Genomic DNA, 26338 nt, shown 5'->3' on the forward strand with positions numbered 1-26338 from the left:
TAATAGGTATAAAAAGAATTCATTATGCCAAGATCCAAAGTTTGGGTGAAGTATTCTCTGGTTAGAGAACAACCCCCCCCCCACACACACACACAACCAAAGCCGAGATTTATAATAACAAAATATGCAGCAAAGTAAAGCATGGAAATACAGGCTGTTACACATTTAAAATATGCCCTGGTGAGTTCCAAAACTCCACTCTTCCCCCAGCATAGGAAATGATCACGGTTGGAAAGTTAAAAATAGGTTTACTTACAAATTCTTTGAAGGTCAGATTTGTGTACGTTTCTACACAGCAATCAGAGAAAGTTGCACAGCCAGTAAAACTTAGTTTAGTTCCAAAGTGGTGAGAGTTCCTAGATTATTGGTATAGGAACTCAAGAGTGGCTGGTGAAAGTCATGCAGTCTGAGCTGGAGCAACCAGCTCAAACCTCTTTCCACACTGAGCTCAGGTAGACTAGAAGAGAACAATAGGCCTTATTACCTAGTTCCTCCCAAGGTGAGGGGAAGTGGATATAGCTAAGCCTGGTAGGAGAGCTTACTGTATGGTATTAACCCCTTAATGCATTAAGAGTTTGGATTTGATATCCCACTTTATCACTACCCTAAGGAGTCTCAAAGTGGCTAACATTCTCCTTTCCCTTCCTCCCCCACAACAAACACTCTGTGAGGTGAGTGGGGCTGAGAGACTTCAAAGAAGCGTGACTGGCCCAAGGTCACCCAGCAGCTGCATGTGGAGGAGCGGAGACTCAAACCTGGTTACCCAGATTACGAGACTACCGCTCTTAACCACTACACCACACTTAATAAGGCCTTTGTATGTTGGTTATATAAGGCTAGTTATTCCACAGCAATTTCCTTGGTTCCTGTGCAACAGTTCGGGTGTAAGTGGGGCAGGATGGCATGGAATACAGAAAATCTTCAGAGAAAATGAAATTAAACTCTTAGCCTGGATTAACCAGTACAGAAATTAGAGGATTTGGACAGGTGTCCAAACAGGGTTTTTTATAAATTAGGCACAGAACAAATTAGTTGCTACTAGGCACACATTCTACTAGATTTCCACCCTCTGACATAGATTTTCTAATTTCATTGCTTTTTGTGGCTTTCTCCTAGTCCAAATGTATCCTTTCTCATAGTCCAAATGGGCAGATATGTGTGTTTGTTTCCTATGAGAGCATAGCTTCATTAATGTTTTTTCATTTATTTAGATCACTTTCAGCAGAAGTAGTAATCATTTTTTTTTTTTAAAAAAAAGGTCTCTTACATTAGCAAAAATATTGCATAGTTTTACATTTTCTGAAAGAAAAGGACCGACTTCAGGGAAAATGTCAAAGCTAAGACAGATAACAGCCGAAACAATTTTAGAAACACTGAACAAGGTCAGATAATCAGCACTGTGACTAAAATAAATAAATATACAGCTGCTGGGAAATCTGATGGATGCTTGCTCATTGAAATTACAAATGAGTAGCCACCTTGACAGTAAGTGTGTGTCTAATTCAAAAAATTGTTTCAGCTGGCCACAGCTGCCTTGAACATTCTTGCTTCAATAGAAAAGAGAAATCTAAATCCTCATGACACATACATAAATCCAGGAAATCTTTCATACCACTCCATCACAAGCTAGGGGGTGCAGTTCTTTCATGTCAAAACATTAACCAGTCGCTTGTGATATCTCAAGCAATATTGCACTTCTTAAGCTATTGCTTTTCCTGATACCAACAACTATTGGGGCCTTCTTAGACCTAGTGCTTATTAGAATCACAAAATATGCAGGGGTATATATTTTGGTGTAATAGCTGCTTAGTATTTTGAAGGTGGACTCTGTGAATCTTAGAAAAACACCATGTGATTCCCCACCACTGCTCCTTCTGCCATTGGCTGGTGGAGCTGGCACTCTGTAGTCCTGGTGCTTCTGTGGTGATTTCAAGGAAGTCAAACAAATGAGCAGAAATTTTGCATCCTTAAGAGTTTTGTGCCCCTGTGGGCCCCCCACGATACACCACTGTTTACATACAAGATGAGAAAGCGCTTGCAATCAGCACAGGTGTCTTGTTTTGTGATCTAGGCCACTGAGGAATCTGGTAGCAAGGGGAAGTCAAACACTTGGAAGGATATTGAAGGAAACAAATTGCAAAAAAATAGTCTAAGAACTTCTTTACAGTAGATCTGCACAGCCAACTGCTTAATCCAAAATAACAGTTTATCAACTCTGTACGATGAGCATTTAAGGGTCTTCCAAGCCCTTTGAAACTGGACATGGAGCATGTTGTCCAGCTTACAATGTCTTCACTGTCCCACATCCCCCTATGTTCAGAGATATCTGACAGAGCTGATGCAGTTTTTCCTATCTGTCAGTCTCTCCTCTTCTCCCACTCTATTAGACACACAGGGACATCTGAGAGTTGCTCAGCAGGCAAATTGCTTGAGAGAGTAAAAGCTCTGTGTGTTCTTGCTTTTGAACACAACGAGAGAGGGGCTCTTGATATTGAATTCAATTAGAGAAGTAGTGAAACAAAAAGAGAAATAAAGATTGAAGAAGGTGAGGGAGTTCAGAGGTGGGATGCAAGATACCTTTGGGGCAATACAAGAAAAAGAAAGGGGTAAAAGGGAGGGGACTGGCACGCTGGAGTCAGCAAAAGGAGGCAAGTTAGGAGTCACAGCCTTACAGGATGGGAAAGAGAGGAATAGAAGAGACTTGTGATTAGGAAAGTAGAAAAGGAAATAAGGGAACAGTGCAGGGAGGCCTCTGAGGTGAGGAGACATGAAATAAAACCATTTCACTCTATCTTTGAGAAAAGGCCAACAAAAGAAGCATAGTGTAATGAGTTTGTGGGTGCTAAATCCCCTAAATTCCTGGGTCCAGTAGGTGCTAGAATTTAATTAAGGCTTGGGGTGCTAAAACTGGGAAATAGCCAGACCCGTGTGTATTATACTGTGTGCTAGACACCGCTAATCCTTTAATTAAGCCAAGTGTTAATAGCTAATTAATCCAGGCTAACTTTCTCATGAGGAGATAGCCTGGGGGGGGGGAGCCATCCAGAGGTCTTGGTGTGAGACAACAAATGGTTGGGGCCGCTCCCTCAACTCAGAGTTACCTAGTTACGAGATAAAGCCAGAGCTTAGAGTCAGAAGCAGTGAGTTTTTAGAGTTGGCTGGGATGTGACCTGGAGGAGGGGAAATTGTAAAGGTGGCAATCTAGAGACAGAGCAGTGTTTGATTTCTGTTTGAATCTGTTCATGCAGAACATTCACCAGGCTTGTTGGCTGTTGCCATTGCCCCATATTAACAGAGACTCCAACTTAAGAAATCTCCAGCGCTTCTTTGGCGGCACATTGCAGAGGACTGGAGGTGGCAGACAAGCCATCACAGAAGTTAATTTGCCATCACTAATGTTGTTAAGGAAGAACCTCCAGCGGAAGAACCTGCAACAGACCTCCCCCCCCCCCAAAGACTCCCAATGGTTCCTGGGATGCAGTTTGAGCATCTCTGCCTTAGAGAACTCATCTAACAGATTCTGTATTTAGGGCTATATCCAATGCTGCACCAGTGGGTTTCTGCTGGCACAGTGAGTAGGACCTCCTTCCTCATCCAAAATCTGTTCTGGGGTCCCCTAGCCCTTCAGAGCTGATTCAGAGGGCATGTGGGGACTGGAGGAGACGGGGAGGAAAGGGAAGCTCCACTGCACACACAGAAGTCTGTTATGCCAGGAGAGCTGCAGCATTGGAGAAGTCAATAATACAATCCTATGATTTTTTTAAAACAAAGCCAATGAATTTGTTTTCAAACATGCATTTACTTGACCAGGAGTGTTAAACAGATTTCAAGGCTGCACATGTTAAAAGATGACACACATGTGCATATAGATCTGATAACATAGACTTAAAAAGTCACAGTATACAATATTTTAGCATTTGCTGAGTAATGTATTTATATCAACCTTTTAAAGGGGTACTTTTAAAACTGACAGTATTTGGAAGAGGAAAGGATCCCTTTGCTACAGTGTAGCTGGGAGTTTTGCATTAGTTCAAAACCACACACAAAACGCAATATGAATCCACTATTAAAGAAAATATTTTATTACATCATGAAAAAGCATAATCATTCAAATTCAAACATGTTTTAAAATCTTGAATTTGTTTTTTAAGACAGCCTGTTGGTATATTTTGTTCCACATGGGAATGATATGAAGACTAATCTTGTTTCTAAATATTGCACAGTCTGGAGAGAGAAAAAAACAATGAAAATAATAACAAAACAAAATCACATGATATTGGGAATCATCTCACATTATGAAAAAAAAAACCCTACTACAAAACATTTATTTTTTAAAAAAAGAAAAGAAAGAAAACCCTTTTGTTTCTACAGTAGCTTTAAGTCTATAATTCTTGGAATGACCATATCCCACTGAAAACCACTTCAGTGGCAGGAAGCTTCATTTCAGCAATCCCTTGTGCAAATAAGATTAATTAAAAAATGCAGTTAAGTCTTTGATACCATGTAGACAATTGCCACATCTTTCCGTTATATCCCTGCCCCGGGGGGGGGGGCAAATATGAAGAATGTTTTATATCATGAGTTTCGCCTGCAGCTCCATCTCCGCGGCTCGTTTTAGTGCAACATCCACCAGGAGCTGAAACCCACTAAAATCCTGGTTGAGGTCTGGAGGGGTCGGTGGGGGAGTGTTGAAAAGCCCACTCTGTGCATTTGTACCAGGTCCCAGCTTAGACACATCCTCGTGGTATAGATGGGTGTTGTCTGTGAAGTTGGTAGGGGAAGCCCGCTGCAGGTCATCCGGGGTCTGACCAGTGCCACCCGGTTGGCCAAAATGGAAAGGAGCATCTTTCAGTGCAGTTACGGTGGTGTGGCAAATTACTGATGGCCGAGCCAAAACGGATCCCAAGGAAGAAGATTTGCAAGTCTTGTTTGGTCCTGTGCTACCGGAGAGGAACGAGCTCTCGATCAGTGGAATGCAGTTTTTTGTGCCAATGGAGAATTCCACCGGGCTGCCGTCAGCCATCTTGGTCCCTCTTCGTGAGATGGTGAACTGATTTGGGTCCTTCCCGTCCTTCCTCAGCATGTCAGGCAAAAGCCTGCGGCGTGCATTGATAAACCAGTTGCAGACCTAAGAACACAAGCACATCTTAATGCCCACCTCCATTCATTTCCGACTCTGTGCCATTAGAGCAGTTGCAGTTAAATCCATGACTCACTTCAAGCAGATTCCTTAACTGCAGGACAAATGGAAGTCCAGCAGACAAGTTATGACACATCCTTGAATGAAGGCCTTTCTTTCCTTCCTGTTTCTACCAGCCCTTTCTGCTTACTAAAGAGCCTCAGGCTCTCTGCTTAGCCTAAACCAATAGGCTTAGTTTTTTAGCTCTGTACACATGTTAACCTGTTACTCATTCTTCATTACATTTGAGTTAATTAACAACAGGAAAATGTTTCCCTGTGAAAGAGAAACTCCTCCCAAAAACAGTTACTGATTTGCCCTGTTCAACTGACTGTGTCAACAGGCAAAATAGAGATTACCTCACTGAAGTTTGCCCTTGTTTGAATATCAAGCCAGTTTCCTGGGCAATAAAAGGACAGCTTAACAACCCTTTTCATGTTTGCTGGATAAGGATGATTTCTCCTTCTGCCCAGTGCAGACAAAGGAAATTTGCTTATCGCTTACAAAGAAATGATATTCTAAGAAAGCAACAGGATGAGAGGTCAAAAGACAGATTTATGTCTTTAGCAAGCTGGATTTATGCAGTCCCAACACACAATCTTTTTCAGGTGTTCTGCCCCATCACATGAAGGACACACAACCCTATATATTGTGAGTGTGTGTTGAGCAGCAAGGCCTAAAGCAGAGCTAGCATATGGGGGGGGAAGGTTAGTGGGGATAGACTTGTGTGAATGTCTCCTCATATTTGGCCCTCATTGGTTCAGGCTGAATGTATGAAGAGTGATGTATTGTGAAAATATGTGCAAAATTACAACACACACACACACATTCCAGGGGGCTGTATATTTTGTGTTTTCAAAATTTCTTCTGCAGAGCTCCCAACAAAACATCCAGCATATTTTGGTCTGGATTCGAGTGTACACATTCCGGGCTACTTCCAATGGAACTTTGGACCTTGCTTCCTAGAGTCTGCAAGCTTTTATGTGTGTTAGCAAATAGAGACTCCCATAAAATACAGAAGCATAATTTCACTTTGTTCTTGCTGATACAAAGAATTGCGCACTGTCACTGACAGAACTGGGAACAGAAACCAGCCCTCTAACTTTGCATTCTAAGGTCAATCTGAGTACAGACACATGCACATTATTTGCCAGATGCTTGAAAAGCTACACAGACACATTACAGGCTTATGCTTAAAACTGCTATATTTGGAGCATTGGGGGGACGGAACTCTGCAGTTGCCACTTCCATGTCCCCATTGTCACCCTGCCCATTTTCCAGAGTCACTGTAATGTGCACTCACATCTTGCTCCTGTTTTGGAATACTACAGGGAGCTTAAAGTTACAATATATGGGTTCAGTGAGGCCATTACAGAGATACGCAAATTCAGCTTGTGACGAAAACAGCCAGAGGTAATTTACAACTCTATGACACCATCCATGCTGCTAGAGTGAGCCCAAACCCTCTCCCCCCCATCCAAAGTCAAAACAGAACCATCTACTTTATGTGTTTGCACTGGTTTGTAAGTAGATCCCAAATCCAAAACAACACCTTTCAAAATATAATCAGCGTATGAAAATAACACTTCCATTATAGTAAAACATAAGCTCATGGCTATACAACCTCACCAACTAACAATATTATACAATGCAATAATCCTATGCCTATTTATTCAGAAGCGAGTTGCACTGAATTAAACAGGACTTGCTCCAAATTAGGTGTACTTAGGATCATAGTCTTAAAACGTAATTGGAGCATCTTTAAATACCTGTAGTGTGGAGAGGTGTGTCTGTCTTGACAGTAGTGCTTTTTCTTGCTCTGAAGGATAAGCATTGAAGCGGTGCTCATAGAGCCAATCCCGAAGAATCTGCACCGATTCCTTGGGCAGGTTACCCCGCCTCCTCCTCTTCACTGAGCTTGCAGAAGAGGAAAGATCCAGAGGGACATCCATGCTGTCATCGTCCTCTGTCTCACTGCCTGATATTGCAACAGCAGCATCTATGATAAAAAAGCAACAGTGAACATTGCATGACTATCTCTTCATCTTATCCATTCAGACATATTTTATCACCTGCAATTAAAGCATGGCAACGAGCATCAGAGAGGCAACCATAAGATCTACCTCCAGTTCCTGTATTCTGGGGATACGGCATAGATGTGCCAGTCACCTTAACGACCATCCACATGGTCTCATACATACAGTGGCTTGCATCATTTGCCAGTACCATGCCAACTATTGGCCAACAACTGTGGGTATGCAATCCAGCAAATTTCCTTCCAAGCTAAATGCTTCATGATCAGGTAGGCAGGAAGCCAAAACCAAGATTAGATGTCAGTGATATTCCAACACTCCTTAGAAACTTCTAGCTTTTAAAATTGTAAACATTTTCTGCTCTTCTCTTCACAAACCACTTAAGACTGAGCACCTGAAATTTTCAACAGAGGCCAATGTGCCCAACTGCTCCATCAAGGATTAAATGCACAAAAGCCAGTGTGGTATTTTTCAGCCGTGACTCTGTGCTGGCATAGCAGTTGATGTACTATATTTAATGCTGGCACAGCAAATCTTAGGGATGAGCCATGGATCTACCTACATCCAAGTTCTCGAGTTTAACTTGCTTATGGGTGGCATCACTGTTCGTTTCATGTAGTAAATTTATAGGAAACTGCCAAAAACAACAATCACAACTCCCAATTCCCCCCGCTTCTCCACTGCCATGGAACGTTCCTGCGGTGCCTGTTGACAGTGTGGGCTGTTGACTGACTATCACAGGGAATCCACTGCCAACAACTGGTGTAAAGCCCTGAAACGGGGACAAAATGACAGTGAAATTGGCTGGGCCATGATCCACTACCTCTTAAGCCTATCTAACAGCCAGAATGGCCTGATTTTGGAGGTGGGCACAGCTAAAATTAGGCAAAATGCTACCCTTCCCCACACCTTAAGCTTTGGCCAGTACAAGTAGCAGGGCTTTGGATGCAATGGTGGCACTGCTGTTCCATTCAGCCCTGTTGCTCTTTTACATCAGGTATTTTCTAAACTCTGCCTTGTCCCTGATTCTTTTTAACTGGAGAACCAAGGGAGAACTTGGAATCTTCTTGCATGCAAACAACGTGCTCTACTGTGTTCCTCACCCTGCCCCAGCAGGCTCCATTCATAGCAGCAATATTGTTTCAAGCCTTTCATATACAACTATTTGGCAATAAATTTACAATCCCATTTTGTACCAGAGAGAGCTAACATCTCAATTCTATAATCATATCTCTAGAAACATAACCCCACTGATTTAAGTAAAGCTTACTTTCAAGTCAATGTGCTGAACACCACAGTAAAAGGAACATCTAAAGAAACTAGCAATACTTAGGTGGAATCTACACACATATAAAAAACTGTTCTGAAAATGCTTTTTTAAAAGCCTTTTTAAAAATACATTGAATTTTCCATAAGGCTCATCATTGCCATCTAGTGTCACATTGCACTTAAAACGTTTTATTTGCAGCTGTATCGCTGAGTTTAGAAGAAGGTAGTTACTACAGGTCATATAAACAAACTAGCCAGTGCAGGAAACCAAAGCTTTGGCTACATGTCTTTTATTCCCACCAGAAATTTTAGGAATCCAAGCCTTATACACTAGTTTGACAGACAAATCTTACTGAGTTTCACTCACTGGCTGGGATAGATTCAGTCCTAAACCACATTTCACTTGCAGAAGAAAACCAGGCAAATATTAGTCAGAAACGTATACTACAAGAATACAGAATCTGTGGCCTTCCGGGTGTTGCTGGATCTCCTATCAGCCCCAGCCAGCATGGCCAGTGGTCAGGGATGCTGGGAGCTGCAGTCCAGCAACATCTGAGAGTCACATGTTCCCCCATCCCTGCTATATTCAACTCAGGGACAGTGTAATGTTACATCTGAAACTACAGATGAAGCAAAGGTAAAGCATTCCCATTGAAGAGGGCCAGATGACAGCCCTCTCTCTTCTTCCTTCACTCCCAGAGCCACAAGGGAGATAAGGTTCCAGCTAAAAGCCAATGTCAGCACACAACAAGCAGCTTTAGCTGGGAACTTTTGTCATAGGCAACTGCACATGGCGCCTTGACACAATGTCTACCAGAAACCTGGACTCTATTCCTGCAATGGAGCTGCAAGGCCAGCAGTCCACACACAGTTAAGCATGGATGGCAGGTCACCAATAAGAAGGAGTCTACTCCCAACCCCATTTACCTGGGAGTAAGCCCCACTAAATTCAATAGTTGTTATTTCTGAGCGGACAAGGCTAGGATTACACTGTAACCCTCAAATTACGATACCTCCACTTCCTTTATCCCCCTCCCAGCAAAGGTTATTAAAAAATGGTAGTTGTGCAGAGCATTTAGACACTCATCACTACAGAGCTTCTCACCCCCTGCCATCCACAACAGTATAGGGTAATATGCATCGCTATTCAACAGGTGGTAATAGTGTTAGTTGCAAAGAGGGTTCAGAATAGGTATGGACTGCACAGAAAAGAAGCCCCCAAACCTAGGTCCCATCATGCATTGTCAAAGGCCATCAGGGGCCAAGCCACTAAATGTTCCACCATACCCACTGGTACTTCTGACCAAACACTCCTGTCTCTTGAAGGATCACAGCAAGGACATACAGAGCAGAGCAGCCAAGTAGAACAGTAGTTCTAGTGGAACGCCCTACAAAGGATGCCCAACTATTGTTTTAATGATAATAACAATACTGTTGCTGTTGTTATTGTTGATTTATATACTGCCTTTTGACCCAGAGGCTCCCAAAGCGGCAAACAAAATAGAGACAAGTATAATAAAATGATGAAAAATGACATAAAAATCAACCAACAACAAAGCAATGTGAGAAAGCAGGTGAACAAAGCCCTCCCAAACCAGTGGGCTAAAGAAAGTTATCACCAATCCACTATCCCCATGTTTCCCGGTAAGAGGCATGAGGACACCCTCTGCGTCATGGCTATCCCAAGCAAGAGCCACTGCAGCAGAAGCTGCAGTAGGAAACCAGAAGCTTTTCTTCTCTGGGACCACCACTTTTTCTGTTCTGGCACAGCCCTCTCGGTGTTTTCCCAGAGAACATAATGACAGTGATGTAACAGCTGCAGCTCTGCCAGGCATGGAAATGCTCTGCCTGTTGCTCCTCTGTCAAGCACAGGAGGACAGTAGGCACAGAAATTTTCGGAACCCCAATCTTCTATGATGTGTTCCCAAAGTGACGTTGCTCAACAGAAGCTCAGGAGAACAATTCTAATGTATATTTTATGTAGTGGTAGCTGGTGCCCACTGAAACTGGTGGGGTGGAAGGCCTGCGGGTGGAGCTAGAGCTAACAGCCAACTAATTATTGCTTCTCCCTGCTGAGTTCTATAGTGTGCAGAGAGTTCAGTGGGTCATTTGGCCATTGTCAGGCTTGCTCGGTGCTTTCCATGTACATAGAGAATATGTACGCAACAGCAAGTGGTTCAAAGAAGCAGACAAGTCAATGGATCTACACACATTGCACAAGTATTTGCATGATGAGTCCTGCCTTGAGGTAAACAGTCATGCTAAAGTATTTTAGTCAGCTAGATCAGGACATTGCCTTAAGAGCAAAAAGGAGGGGTAGTGGAAATGTTACAAACGTGTGCTAAAAATATTCAAAAGCTAGACTTATTTACTTCCAGTGCCCCTCCTCAAAAACGAAACTGAAGAGTCTGCTCTTCCCCTCCCTACCCCTCAAAAATAAAAACAAGAACCGATAAATCTCCTGACAGAACAAACAAAAAATTAAAGCAAGAACAAACCAGCAGTGCTGCCTGCCCTTTGATCTGCTTACTTATTGTGACATGTTCCCTCTGCTAAGAGGTTAATGATACAAAACAGGTTTGGGCTAAACAAGAGAAAACTGCCATGCAACTTCTCTTGGGGTAATGAGCTGATTTCAATAATGGAGCACCGGCCCTTTGAACTGCCAGGAGAAAAGTCCCCCTATTTGTGCAGGAGTTGCAGCAACAGGAAACTAGAAGTAAGGCAGGAGATCTCTCCTTAGTCCAGCTGATTTCTCATTAGAGCAAAGGCCACATTGGGGCTGCCATGGCTCTGTTTACACTGCAGCGTTTGTGCTGATTACAGGCTAGCTTTGGTTTTTCCTCTTGTTAGTAATCAGTCTGCGCATTTGATTTCCTGTTTTAACAGGGCACAGTTAAAAGGCATCCTTCCTAGGCTGTCTGTCTCATGTGTTAACAGTTAGTTGTTTGCTGTGTTTAAAGGAGGGGACAACTATTTGGATATAGAAGTGTTGCCTTGTTTTAATTTAGGGTTCTAATGCAGTAGAATTTAGACTTCTTAGGTAATGAAAGTATCAGAGATACTCATGTCAAGTTCCTCAAAGTAAAACAAAGAAAAAGCTGCAAGTATGCATGAGTAAGAAGCTTCCAGAGGTCACCCTTATTCCAACTGTAAGTGTGCAGTTCTTGTTCATGTTTCTAGATCAATAGTGGGGATCTTGAAGCCCAAATGCGGCCCTCCAAACTTCAGGTCTTTCCTCAGGCCACAACTACCTCACTGACCCCCTCTGTGCCCTCAAGTGTTTTGGCCTGGCTTGAACGAATTCTTGAACTATGATAATGCTCTGACCATTCTGTTCTAGATAGATCTGGGATGGGGAATCTGTGGCCCTCAAGATCTTGATTGGGGCTGATTGGAGTTGGGGTCCCACAACATCTGGAGTGTTTTTAACAGTGCTCTTTGAAAACACATAGAGTTCACCAGGTACAAGGTATTGGGACACAACTGGCTTTTGGCACAACTTGCAGGCCTCAATTTTGAAATTTACTCTAGATGTATGCACAGCATGACAGACTGTCAAAGTGTATATATGCAAGATTAAATTTCTTTGGATTAACTGCACCATTTTCATCTTCCTGGCACAAAGTAACACCATATTAACGTGCATTAGACCACACACAGACCTGTACACTAGATACTGTTAATAATCTCTTTGATTTTGAATATTAGAGGAAAATAAACCCATTTAATAATAGGCAGGATAACGTAACGGAAGAGCTGTGCTGTGAAGAAGTATTGCAAAGGGTTGAAACCAGCTGCTTTAATAAGATTTACAAAGAGGCTTTCAAGAAGCAGGCTCTCCCTTTGCCAAGAGAACAATGTGCTAGACTGCTTTCTCCAGGAAATCTCTCTCACTGTGTGTGTTTTGTGAAGCTCTACTTGAGCCGCTGCCCATGTTCACAGGAGCAAAACATTTCCAGAAGGCACCTGCAGAACTCATTCCAGCACTGGGTTAAATCACGTGTACAAGATTCAAATCATGCCTAAATGTTTTAAGTAAAGAATTTCCAAACATGAAGAAAAGTCACTACTGTATACTACTGACATAAAGAAAGTACTAGGTGCTATGGACTCTGCCCAAATACAATCAAGGCGAAAACAAAGGAGGCAGCAGGCTTGCGATTGGCATAGCAATTAAAAATAGTGGCACCTGGCTAGTGTGAACGTACCCAGGACAGCAAGAGAAAGAGAATTTAATGAGACACAAGGGCTGCCTATTTGTCTCCCTAACTTGTCAGAGGAAGCGAACACACAGCTTCAACAGGCTGCTGTCAAGAGCAGCTTTTTTGACTGATGCTCTATGAACTACTGTTTTTGTTAGTTAACCAATTCCTAGGCTTCTTATTTTAACAGCCCTTTTATACAGTGTTGATCTAGATGTTTTCATATATTGCTTGGCCATTGTGTTAAAACCCAGCTTGAGGAGTTCTTTTTTTAAATGGGGCAACAGGTTTGTTAAATAAACAAACTCACCCATAGTCATTAGCCAAAGAGGGATCAAAGAGAAACTCCAATCTCTGAGCAGCTGCTCCCATTCCCCTTAGCCAGATTATTTTATTTTCAAAAGGTGTGTGTAATTCTAGCCTGCCCCCCCCCAGAGCACTCTTTTAGAACATGGTTTATGGATATGAGATCTGATACACAGATCAGAACCATTTGTACAGAATATGCTTCCACCCCAAATGTGCATCACCAGGTATCTCATCATTTGAGCAAGTACCACAAACAAAGGTTATGGAATAATATACATTATTCATTCCACAGCAAGGGGAGACAGACATCATAATGGTTCATATACTGAAACATACCAACTCCCTCTCCTATCCCTCCACAGACTGCATTCCTTGACTTTAATCCTCCTCCCTGTGTGTCAGCTTGATTTTAAATCCACATACACATATACTTCTCACGTACAAGAAATCACAAGTAGCACTCAAATTTACACAGAACCAAGTTAAGTTTTATATTTGATAAACTATTTGATAAATTGGGATCAATTGCTGGGTGAAGGATGGGCTGAGAGTGAAATAAATAAATAAAACCAAGTATGTTAAACCCTTACTTTAATAGGAACTTCCTTCCACGTTAGGATAATAGCAGAGAAAATACTTCAGGATTTTTCAGGACAGATGATAAACTACAGACCACATGTGCCAGCTTTGTAAGCCTATCGTTTGAAAATGTTGAATTACACTGTCTTTTAAAGGTCAGGCCTCTGCAAACTTCCAGCTTGCAACATGTGCTCCCAATGCACTCAATGCACTCCTCAACTTTGAAGTCCTCCCTCTTAATCATGACATCTTTTCCTTGTTTTGCTTTTATGCCCTGCCCAAGCTCACTAGACAGCTAGGCTGTTGAACACATGACAAAATGTACATGCATTTAATGTTGAGTTGGGTTAAAAGTTAGCTTTGTATGATGCTTTATATTTAAAACACACACACACAAACAAATGGAACAGCTGCCTAGAGTGAGAAGCCAAAGGAACAATGGAAGCAGCAGCAGACAGGAAACCAGCTCACCACCACTGTGCAAATAGAGGGAGCAGAGGAATGCTCTAAAAATAACTAGTAGTTCACTATGGAATTTTTGTCCAATAATATTACTTATTTGTACAAACTGGGAAGCTCAAAAGCCAGGATGTATGACTTTAGCCACAGAAAGTGCAGGTCATGGTATGTAACACAGAATCCAAAGTTACTCAGGCAAACAAAAACTTTTGGACAGAATACAAAGTTATAAGCACAGACTTTTATCCACAGATATTATCTTCGTTTATGGTGGGCTTATATTACCCACATACCACGGCCTAACTGTAGCATTTGTATGGCCTGGTTTCCTTTGTGTGGCTAGTTCTGCAGCTCCACATGAAAACTACAAACTATGGCTACAGAAGACCTCTTAAGTCCAAAACTGAAGAGTAGGTGTACATACACACACACACACAAATTGTTACAGCACTCCTGGCAAAGTGAGAGGAATGTTTGAACTATGAATGTAAAATGTGTAGTTTATAAACAAAAGCCAACTCTACAGAATGCAACACTCTTTTAAATACTACCCTACAATTTTTAATGATGTTACTAGCATACAATACGACCAACTGCATGAAAATGAACTTTTAAATACAGCATTTAAGAAGTGGTTGTTCTCTTTGAAAAAAGCAAAGTTGCTCTAGCTGCCCAATCCTATATGCCCAATAAAAAGTTAGCTTCCGAGTAAACATGCATAAAAATGAGCTGTTTTTTCACAAACAAAAACAGTGGCAACCCGCTCCTTAAAAGGGTAGGAGGGGGAAATCCACTCTGTCAAACGGTGTATTTATGTGAGTTACCAAGTTATTTTATCATCACAGCCTCTCTCATTCTGGGAGAAGAAAGTGTACCTAAACCTGCTTTCGCGTCTTGTATAAACACACTTTGCATTTTTTTAATAAAACCAAAAGCAAAGCCCTGCACCAGAGTTTGCTTAACCGCTTTTTAAATGGCTCCACCCCCGTCTCCATGCCCCCCTCCTAGCCGAAAATCGCAAACAAAGAACGCTCCTTCGCTCCCATGCTCGAGGAAGGCTGCAGAGATTCTAAAACGTAAAGAAAACGCGGGGGGGGGGGGCGCGGACGACCAGAAGGCACATTCTTGTTTGATAAACTTTCAGTATTGAATGAGAGAGAAGGCAAGAAGTAAAGCAAAACAAACGGGTTGAAAAGAAAGAAGAGGGAGGAGGAAGAGAGACTAGGAGAAAACTTTGTTCGGACACAAAGCAGGCAGTTGGAACATGTTTTTGACAGGGCGCCAGCAGCATGGAGTTGCAGCCTCCAAGCAGACAGCTTGTGTTTTGTCTGAGCGGAAAACCCCCCTCAACTGCCATGTAAGACACGGACTGCACACCAAGTTTCTGGGGTAGAGTCCGAGCTCTTTCCCAAACCGAACGCGGGAGTTGCAAAGCAGCACCTTCGCTCCCTCGCCTTCGCCTCGCAATTGTTTAGCAACACCACGAGGAGGGCAGCGAGGCGCCTCAGAGCCCCACCAAACAAACCCACTTACTTTTTTTACTTTTCATCTTGGTGCCTGGAAACTCCTTCTGCCCAATCCTGGAAGATTCCTTCTATTTCAGAAACGGGAGAGGGGGAGCAAAGAGAAACTTGGGGGGAAATGCGGCGGTGGGAGACAAAAAAAAACCCCCCACACAACAACTCTCCGGCAAGTTGTTTCTGAGGGAGGGCGTCGCGAGGGCGGAACGGCCAGGGTCCTCCAGCCCCGGCGGGGAGCTGAGACAAGTAACTTGAGAGCGGCGCGCTCGGGCTGCTGCTGCTGCTGCTGCTTTCTTTGTTCTGTAACTTGTGCCTGGCGAAGTGAGGCAAGCGCAAGCAAGCGGCTGCCTTCGCCGCCACCACGAGGTGCGCCCTCCCCCACCGCCCAGCAATGAGTAAGCTAGAGAGTAACCAGGAGCCGGAGCCGCTTTACCCGCCTCCTCCTCCTCTCCCTCTCCCCCTGGCTGCTGGCTGGCGGCGAGGGCGAACGACTCTGTCAGATACCAATGCCAAAGAGAGAGGAGGGAGGACGCGCAAGCTCTCTTGCGAAGCGGAGGGCAATGGTGGCGGGGCAAGGCAGGCCCGGGCCTTCTATCAGCTTCCTGCTCTCTTTCCCAGGCAGCTGGAGGGAAAGGGGACGCCCCTGCCGCCGGACCCCCGTCTCCAGCGAACTCCGCAATTCGTGTGAATGCGGAGCAGGGAGGGAGGGAGAAGAGGAAAGGCAGCGGCGCGGCGCCAAGAAAGTTGAGCCTATGCAACTGAAACGCGCTTATTCGGAGCTAACTGTCCGTGAGAGTTGCAGCGCAATCCTAAACGAGTCCACGCGGGAGTTAGTCTTACTGATCCCAATGGGATCTTGAGCGGGTTAGGATTGCAGCCGAGTAAGCCCCATTGAAATGCACGGGGCGCGCTTCGGAGTAGGCGTGGTTAGGATTGCGCTCTGGCTCCGGAGTTAGGATGGCAGCCTTGCTTCCTGCCCAATCTCTCCCTCCATTCGGCAAGCCCCGCTTTCCTGAGGGAGGGGAGACGGCTCTTCCACCTCCCACCTCCCTTTCTGAGCTTGTTGTGACTGCGGGAGCTGCCTCGTGCTATTGGTGGACGCGTCGCCCTTGAGCCCCCTTCGGAAATTCCTGCCATGCTGGAGAACCAGTCAGACGCTGTCATGCTTTACAACTTATCAGTCATGCCGAGTGTGAGCAACAACTGCGGCGCAGAGTCTGCTTTCTCTCGTCAGTCAGCGCCGTTTCAGATCAGCGGCTTTATCGTGGCCAATAGGTTGTGAGGAGGCGACCAGAAGTAGCCCGAGAGAGCCTCAAAACGACTTGGGGAGACGTACTTCACCCGAGTCCGCGCTCCAGGAAGGAACTGTTTCCTTCAGGGACGCCTTGCTGAGATCCCAGTCAAAATCCCCGTTATTTCTCTGGTCTGTGTGATGGGCAGCCTGATCCCAAACCCCAGTTACTCAGAAGTAAGCTCCACCGGCACCGGGTTCAGTTGGGGGCTCACTTCTACACGTGTTTCTAGGTACAGGGGCTGAACTCCCCAAGTGCTGACCTAAACTGTAGAAGAACCGAACGGTTAAGTCCCAGGGAAACCGGTTTGACACCTGAATATTCTCCTCTTCGACCACCTGCTGCTCTTAATTCAAACGAACAGAAAAAGGAAAGTCACCATTACGTCAGTTCCACTCATGTGGAGGGAAATTCGCCGCTGCTGGAGCGGTTTCTCCACTCCCCACCCCCGGGCTTCTAAAAATGAATTGTGCTCAGTATGTTTCGAGTGACATGTTCATTCAACAAGAAAAAAAAAAGGTGCATGTGACTTCTTGAAAGTAAGTCTCTCACGGCTTGGCTCACCCCGCTGAGCAAACACGTGCGTTAGTAAAGTTTATTTTGCTCTGAGATGGCGAGATAGACGAATTGCTCTAGCAACGTCTCTGGGATCGAGCCAACTCCAGCCGAAGGGTTGTTTGTCCCCCCCTCCCCTTCCTCCTCTTCACTGCAACTGGGATTGGCTCTGGAGTCCAGTCGTTTATGAAGGAGGTTGCCTGAGTGGTTCCTTCTCCAGTTACAGAGGAGGCGGCTGCTGGATTCATTTCTTGTGGGAAAATCCATCTCACTGAAAATGTGTCAAGGAATCAGGAAAGTTAGCCTCTTGCTCAAGGATGAGTCCTTCGCATTTCCTGGCTTTAGAAAGGAAAGTCATGACTAAAATGTAAATGTCATGCAATCATTGAGCCACACGCCCCAGCAGAAAAGCTGAAGGCATGCTGCTTTGTGGAGCACCTTGGAACATCACCCAGGAAAGTTGCGATTGCTTAATGGAAAGCGAGGCTGCTGCCGCCCACCCCGCCGCTGCCAGGCTAGGAAGCTCCCCAGTGCCAGCTGCCTCACAAACAGCCCGTGTGGTTGCACTTCCGGAGGGCAGACAAGAGACCAGCTGAGCCGCCTCAGGCTTGTTTCGAAGTAAGCTCCACGTAGCCTTTGCTGCCCCGTTTCTCTCCTTTTTGTAACCATGGTATTTTTATGGCTTCTTTGCGCGGAAGTAAGTCACATGCAGGATTGCAGCCTCATATGAGGCAGGTGGGGTAAGCGGCGCCTTTAAGGTTGGGGGCCATCACTCCTATTTTGCATATCATAACTAAAGGTCATGTGGCGGCCACAGAAAAGTTTTGTGTGTGGTTTTTCCCCCTTCTCAAAACAACCTGTCATTAGCCACGGGATGGCACGCGAGAACTTACTTTTCGCAAGCCAGTCCCATTGAGCTCAATGCACCTTTCCCTAGCAAAGGGCTGCAGCCCTGACGTCTCGCGATAGACATAAAATAACGAATCATGTGGTACCTTAACATAGGAATATAGACAGCTCCCTTACACCGAGGACACACTCAGACCGCACAAACCACATTTAAAGTGAAAGCACCCCAAAAGATTCTGGGAAGTGAAGTTTTGTTAAGGGTGCTGAGAGTTGTTAGGAGACTCCTATTTCCCTCACAGAACTACAATTTCAGAGCGGTTTAACTAGAAACCCCTCTTCCTGCGGCTCTCAGAATTCTTCTGTGGAAGCCTTGACTATTTAAAGTGGTCTCATGGCGTGAACGTGGCTTGAGTCACAGGTCGGCGGCGTGACTCTCCAGGATATCAGATGCCAGAGGCTGAAGCTGGGATCAGTTTTATTTGTTGCGGCATTAGAGTCATGGGCTTTAGTCCACGAAATCTTATGCCACAAAATAAATGTCCCAAAGCTGAAAAATGCCGCAAGACTCTTCCGTGTAAGAGCCTAACTAGACCGCCCCTCTGGAATATGTGTGCCGGGAATTACGCACAGTCCTGAAGAACTACCTCCCGCCGAGTTGGTGTTTCGTGTTGCACGGCATGCCATTTATTACGCTACCGGGAAAGGGACCAGGAAGAACGCTGTCAGTTGAGTAACAATCCCCTGCAGCGCCAGCCGGGTTTGCTCGCCCCAGACTTGGGAGGCGCTTCGGTGGAAGGCTCCTCCTGCGGGCGGCCGAGATTGAGTGGCGAACACCTCATATCCGGAGCTGCTGGGGGCGCCGCCCAGGCAGCCGCGCTTGAATCACTCCCGATCCCGCTGGCGGTCAATGTGCTGGAAGGAGACGCGGCCCCGGGAGGAGGAGGCGGCGGCGGCGAAGGCGCGGCCTTTCCCGAAGAAAGAGCAGCCTGTGTGACTTGCAACGGGTTTGCGCGGGACAGCAGCTTCCTCGTTTGGAAAGCAAAAGCTGACGCTGCTGCTCTCGCCGCGTGTCGCCCCAGTGCCCCAAATCCTCCTGTGACGTAGCTCAAGTTGGAGAGAGAGAGAGAGAGAGAAAGTGTGTGTTTTGAAAATTGAAGGCACTTCCTTTCAAAGCTCAAGAGGGAGTTTGGCTCTTGTGGGTTGACGACCTGGCCCAAGCGACCCACGGAAATTGACTCGGACAAAAAACAAAACCAGACAGGTCTAGGGCTCCGTTATAGGAAAACAGCAGTAACCAATACATGCACACACACACACAGCTGTTCAGTGAGCTTGAACGTTTTCTGCGGGGGAAGGTGTTTTTGTTGGAAAGAGTTGAATGCGTTTCTCAGGCTGAAAGGGAGTGACTCATGGAATTTGCTTCAGGTACCTTTTTCTTCCTCCCAGCTGTTTTGTCTGAGGTTACAGCTGGGGTTTCACACAGCATACTAGTTCTTAAGTAATCGGAGGCAGTTTTTTTTTTGTTTAAAGGAGAGATTAACAGGATATGTCAAGAACAATCAAAACAGCCTGACAGGCCTAGCAGCTGTTGTCCTTACTCACAGGCATGCTCATGTTTGCCTATTATTTTAGGAGAGCGCCCAGAAGTTTATCAAGGAGGACAGTTCCGGTATCTCTTCCATTCCCCTGTAAAACTATCCCACAGATAGGCCTGGCACTTGCTAAGATCGGACACCGGCCAAGGCCCCTAGGAGTGCAGAAAGGCCCCCTTATTGACCTGACTATACTGCCACACCTTGCCCTGCCCATTTTATCAGTGGGAAGCAGTGCCACTTAAATGGGAGCCCAACTTGACCGCATTAGGGGTGCGAGTGTTTAGAGGCCCATCGGCAGCACTTTACAGAGCCCCCACCCCCTTGAAGTCTGATGCCAGCCATGCCCACAAAAGGAGTCTTCTTTCCTACATGGAAAGAAGGACAAACGGGAAGAAATAAGGTGCTGCAAACAAACCTACTTGGAAGTTGTGGCATCTGCCCTGGAAGGCCCCAGCTCTTTAATTCCGAGTGAGGATCCTGGTTACTTTGCAGCAAAGGAGAAACACCCTGCATGTGTTCAGAAAAAAATCCCATGTTTATTATTTCACATATTCCAAGACTGAGTTGTGGAACTTTAAATCAACATTTGTTTAGGTTGGCTGGAAGGACACACTGCGATGCATTCAAGTCCTGTTGAAATAAATCAATAATTAGAAATGCTATTTAAATTGACTTTGTCCAGTGCAGACAAACTTTCAGATCTCATTAATGGGTCCTACTTGTGAACGCTTGGTACATTGCAATAATTATTAATCAAGTTTACTTAAAAATCTCATAAATAAAACTTACTCCTAGGAACTGCATTTAGGATTATAGATTTGCAACATAATCATATGCATGTCTACTCAGAATTAACTCCTGTTGATTTCAGTGAGATCTAGTCCCGTATAGGACTCCAGCCTTCATTTCCTGTCAATATGATAGTGCTTTATTTATATATAGTTATTGTGATACATAAATTGCCACAACTCCTTAAAACCCAAATACTTAACACTTCACAGCAACATTTTGTTATCTCTTTTATCCTCACAGTGATTATTGCTTCTCAGATGTGGTTGGATAGTTCTAACTTGTCTGTGCCTAATCCAGACTGAGTTGCAACTGACAGGTAAGCAGTGGCGTAGCGTGGGGGGTGCAGGGGGGGCCGGCCGCACCGGGCGCAACATCTGGGGGGGCGTGCTCGCACTCGCAGTGCTAAAATCCACGGGTTAGGGGGCGCAAATTACTTGCCTTGCCCCGGGTGCTGACAACCCACGCTTCGCCACTGCAGGTAAGATAGCTATAACAAACATCATCCCTGCTGGCCTCATGGGCTTGGAACCCACTGAAAGTAAAATGTCATATATTGGACTTCAGAGTATCCCAGCTTTCCCATTCAGGCCCCAGAACATTATATTCTTATGTGCAACCCAGTCTTCAAGTGATAAGAAACTTAAGGGGTACCAACACTTACCTCTGGTTCTGTTTCCTTGAAATGAACGTCACTGACAATTGAAGGGTCTATTTGATATATGGTTTCATTTACGCATATGTACAAGCCAAACATAAGATGGAAGGGTTCACAGCACTAACAGTCCAACAGATCTTACTTTCCCGTTAGGTTTTGGGCAGTGTCTGTGTTTCCAAAGTTTTGTTTCAGCACAAAGAGCAAGTCAAGCCACCGTGTCTTTCTAGGTACCAGAGGAACTAGGCTAGAATTGTACCTGGCCTATTATCATCCTATCCCTAGGGTGATGTGGTGTCCAGCCAGGTGGTGGTGGGAAGACATCTCAAGCTGGGCAACAGGTATTGGGGGAGGACCTCTATGGCAACACACCTGTACTTGACCAACTTCTTAGACATGTAAAAAGGAAGCTTAACAATCTCAGCTAGAGTCATTAACTTAGCAAAGTCGAACAAACAACTACCTTTCCATCAACTTGGCATAGTTTTATTACATATTCAACATTGATAGAACATGGTCATAAGCCTCTGAGAACACATGGCATGACACTTGTTTAAAAACTGAAATGACTTAAAAGTTAAATTTAACCAAATAGATATCAGATGCTTTGGAGGGGGGGTGTAGAAACATCAGCTGTGTATGAATCACTGTTTATGAATTATATATATGGCAAATAGGGACATGGGTGGCGCTGTGGTTAAAACCTCAGCGCCTAGGACTTGCTGATCGCATGGTCGGCGGTTCGAATCCCCGCGGCAGGGTGCGCTCCCGTCGTTCGGTCCCAGCGCCTGCCAACCTAGCAGTTCGAAAGCACCCCCGGGTGCAAGTAGATAAATAGGGACCGCTTACCAGCGGGAAGGTAAACGGCGTTCGGTGTGCTGCGCTGGCTCGCCAGATGCAGCTTGTCACGCTGGCCACATGACCCGGAAGTGTCTGCGGACAGCGCCAGCTCCCAGCCTATAGAGTGAGATGAGTGCACAACCCTAGAGTCTGGCAAGACTGGCCCGTACGGGCAGGGGTACCTTTACCTTTTATATTGCAAATAAAGACAAAAGTTAGGCATTGAAAAAGCTTAACAAAGAGACTGGTTTACTACTTCAATAGCTCCTTCCAGTACAGAATCCCATTTTACAGATAATAAAATGTTGGGGATTATATCCAGACTCACATATCCTCATCATATAACACTATTGTATCTACCAAAGCTTACAATACTGATATTTCAAACTTCCTCAAATGCCAACTAGTCAGACCTTCCTCATCACTTTCCCTCATCACTCCAGGCCCTTCCATTAACCTTGTATGTATTCCAGGGGACTGTGTAGTCATCTACGTCTGAAATCCAAAATACTGAGATTGTACCTCTACCTAACCAATTAATTAGGCACCCTTACAAAATCCTGCCCACCTAGCAGTTCGAAAGCATGTCCAAGCGCAAGTAGATAAATAGGTACCGCTCCAGCGGGAAGGTAAACGGCATTTCCGTGCACTGCTCTGGTTTGCCAGAAGCGGCTTAGTCATGCTGGCCACATGACCTGGAAGCTGTCTGCAGACAAACGCCAGCTCCCTCGGCCTATAGAGTGAGATGAGTGCACAACCCCAGAGTCGTCTGCAACTGGACCTAAGAGTCAGGGGTACCTTTATAAAAAGAAAGGTGCCTTATTATCTATCTATATCTATCTGTCTGTCTGTCTGTCTGTCTGTCTGTCTGTCTGTCTATCTATCTATCTATCTACCTGGTTTGTTTGTTTCTTACCTACTCTTTACCAGATAATTCAAATTGATTGTTTATGTTTTTCATTGCTGCCACTGTATCATGCTCTTAAAGGCATAAGAAGAATTCTAGAGGATTTGCCTTTATAGTATAATTGGTATAAAACCTATAGTGTACAGAGATTGTGAGCTTTTAAACATTTGTGCAAGCCTGGTAAACATTAAATATATCTATATTGCCATCTATACTTTTTTTGAAAAACAACAACAACCCAAGATTGGGGTGGAGTGTCTGGTGAAACTCAGCCAGATGGGCAGGGTAGAAATAATAAATTATTATTATTAAGACTTGTCAGTCACCAACCCCAGAAAAGCTCTCATTTCTGCCTGGAGGTATTTCTATCTACCATTTTGGAGAGTAAGGCAAACTTACTGGGCAACAAGTATCGGGGGAGGACAGCAGTGGCAGCCCCCTGACTGTTCCTCCCTAGCTGTCCCCTCTCTTCCTCACTCTCTCTCACACACAGCCAATGCCAGGACTGAAGGAAGATTCAACTGCCATCGCATTCAGCTCCTGTGCACATAATTGGGAGTGGGAATGCAATCTTGTCCTTTGCCTCAAGTGGCAAAATGTCTTGGGTCCTCCTGCGCACATTTTAGTGTACTTTGCCAATCAGGCACAGACGTATTAGAGGCCAAGATTATTGCTCCTAATCTATCCACAAGGGCAGCTGAATAAATAGGATGCCTTGCCCCTTTAAACTGATGGATCTTACTGATTTTCAGAACTGTGTGGGGAAATGCATTGATTAATACTTAGGACAATTTTATGGAAGGCCTGGTCCATATATTGAACAAGGGGTTAATCTAGGTTTCTTCTCTTGCCATTCTCGCTGAGTACAAACCTGGCAATTCTTAAGATATCATATAGCTGCTGGTGGATCACTTGTGGCAAATCCAATGATACAAGGTAAGGCCGATTGGAAGGGCAGTTCAAGTGATGGTAGTGAAGAAAGCTTATGTCTCTTAACACCAGTGTATTTGCACAGTGCCACCTGGTGGAGTGGACTATTAAATCCATCTTAGTCAGTCCAGAGACTGAATCATTCTATAGCATTCTGGAATATGCACACATTCCTTAAATAAAATGCTTGTGTCCTTTCTGACAGTAAACCCATCTGCATGAAAAGTTCCATGCATGTCTGCATAACTTGTTTGCCTGCTGAGCCCTTGTGGCTTGGCTTGCCTAACCACATTGAATGTAATGTGCAAAGTACTTAGACATACACACAGGTCAACGGATATATGGTTCACGTATGTGCAGTTTTCCCAGTAAAATGGAGGTTAAGGTGGATCACAGGTTACTGATCCTGTGCGTGTGGGTCTTGACATGTGTGCACACACAACACACTCATTATGCCCAATGCAAAATGGGTCTGTAGATAGAAAGGCATGCAGCAGAATCTCACAGCTCCACCACACCTTCACTATAGACAGGATGCCACCTAAGACATATCAGTCTAACCAACAAAGAGATAGAGAAGTCACCATAGAGACAAAAGTACAAGGATAGACTGGGAATCTGGAGATTCCTCTCTCTCTGTCTTAACTCCATGCAAATCCCTCTGCTGCAAGTTGAGTTGCACTCAAACTTCCAACAAATCCTATTTATGTCTACTCAAAAGTATATAAAACTGCAGACTTAATGTAATATTTATGCCAGAGGAAACTGACACCAATAAATTAATATAATCCAGGAATTAATTCCATTTTTCCAAGGGAAATTTACTTTCCCAGAGCACATAAAATTCGAAATGTGCTGAAATTAAAAGATTACGGTACTTAATCAGCGGAATAAGGACTATAGAAAGAGTAACACATATACAAAATAAGTTTGTAGTCAAACATAAGAGTTCTGTTTACTTTTATATTAGACCACGAACATCATGGGTTTTATTAGACCATAAACACCTAATTTTTATAATCTGACTACGGCAAAGGTGAAGACTCCTGCAGTAATTTTATTGGCAATTGGTTGCTTCTCCTTGGTATTAGTTTTTGAAGCATGTTGTAAAACAGAAATCACATAATTATTTCAAGCAACTGAAGTGGAAACCACAAGTTTTCTCTTTAGCTCCTGAAAGTTTTCATTTCCATTCTATGGCAGCCCTAGATTTGATTCTGGCAGTATGTTGATGGTGAATGTGGCTGACAATTCTTGATAGGATACAGTGGGCTCTGCACATTATGAAAACTGATCTTCTGCAGTGCCAGAATATATTTTCAGTAGAAAGAAACTCAACAGCTGTCACAGGTAAAAAATGTTTTGCAATCATATCCAAAGCTTGTTGCTATGTAGAGACCCAGGGGGAAATCACATTAAGAGTTTGTAATCAGAAAATAATTTGGTAATTTTTCACCTGTGGTCAGTCTAGGTTAAATCACTACTTTGTTAAAAGAATAACTTTATTGAAGTTCAGATCAGCCCAAATCATTAGCATTTATAAAGCTGTGGGAATCTCATTATGATGTCTGACTTGGTCTAAGGCAGCTCCCTATCCTCTTTATTTAAAAGCCTGGATCATTTTTGCTCCAGGTTGCACATGATTGTGACTGCTCTTGTCTGCAAAGGGGGGATCTGTGTATGAAATTGTCAACGAAGCTCTCTATATGATGGCTTGATATTTAGCAAGGTTAATTGGAGTTCTGTCAAGGCAGGATTTTAGGGGCAGAAATCCAGGGCTTCACCCAGCAGAATGAACAAAAAATCCCCCAGTGACTTACCACATTTTGTAGTAGTTAAGTAAACACATTACTACCAAAAGAGGAAAACGTCCATGAGATTATTCAGTCCATAAAGAGTCTAGAAGTGCCTTACGGTACTACTGGTTTCACACAGAAGGTGCCACATTGCATAGTTTGCTGGCAGAAAGTGGAGATTTATTTCAGTGCAGGAAAAGCCAAGTGTCAATGACCAAATGAAAGGGTGAAGCAGAGGGCAAAGAAGAGAAAGTGACTGGTCCCAAGTCAACCAGTGAGCTTTATTGTTGAGTGAGGATTTGAACTCACAAATATCCCCATTCTTAGTCTAACATTCTAGCAGTGACATTATTCCTATAGGAAGAGAGTTTGCAGCCAAGATAGTAACAGAGGCTACATGCAAGCAACATTTTAAAACAATCTTTGGGCCGCAGCCTTGTTCCATGGACGGCAGGCTGCAAAGCAATGCACCAGACCATCGTATAGAAGCCCAAGGCCCTTCTCATTGCCAACAAGGCATGCCTCATCCCATGCCAACTGATGCATACTAGTCTGTGGGCGGTATCCAGCTAAATCA

General features: G+C 44.3%; 1 protein-coding gene and 2 long non-coding RNA genes across 3 annotated transcripts in view; 2 read left to right on the forward strand and 1 right to left on the reverse strand.

Annotated features, from left to right (window-relative positions):
- LOC309539219 overlaps positions 1–26338 on the forward strand; it is a 342474-nt gene that overhangs the window by 313564 nt on the left and 2572 nt on the right. The window lies entirely within an intron of this gene.
- On the reverse strand, positions 4067–15936 carry TGIF1 (TGFB induced factor homeobox 1). The gene is made up of 3 exons (XM_082235177.1): positions 15567–15936; positions 6949–7178; positions 4067–5128 (listed from the first exon to the last, which is right to left on the reverse strand). The coding sequence occupies exons 1-3, from the start codon at positions 15580–15582 to the stop codon at positions 4571–4573; spliced, it is 804 nt and encodes a 267-aa protein (XP_082091303.1). The 5' UTR covers positions 15583–15936; the 3' UTR covers positions 4067–4570.
- Positions 18048–21908, forward strand: LOC309539215. The gene is made up of 3 exons (XR_014222768.1): positions 18048–19674; positions 20877–20952; positions 21115–21908. It is a non-coding gene; the product is annotated as an uncharacterized lncRNA (long non-coding RNA).

This window comes from Podarcis vaucheri (genome assembly GCF_965113315.1).
Source record: "Podarcis vaucheri genome assembly, chromosome: 8".
Lineage (NCBI taxonomy): Eukaryota > Metazoa > Chordata > Lepidosauria > Squamata > Lacertidae > Podarcis > Podarcis vaucheri.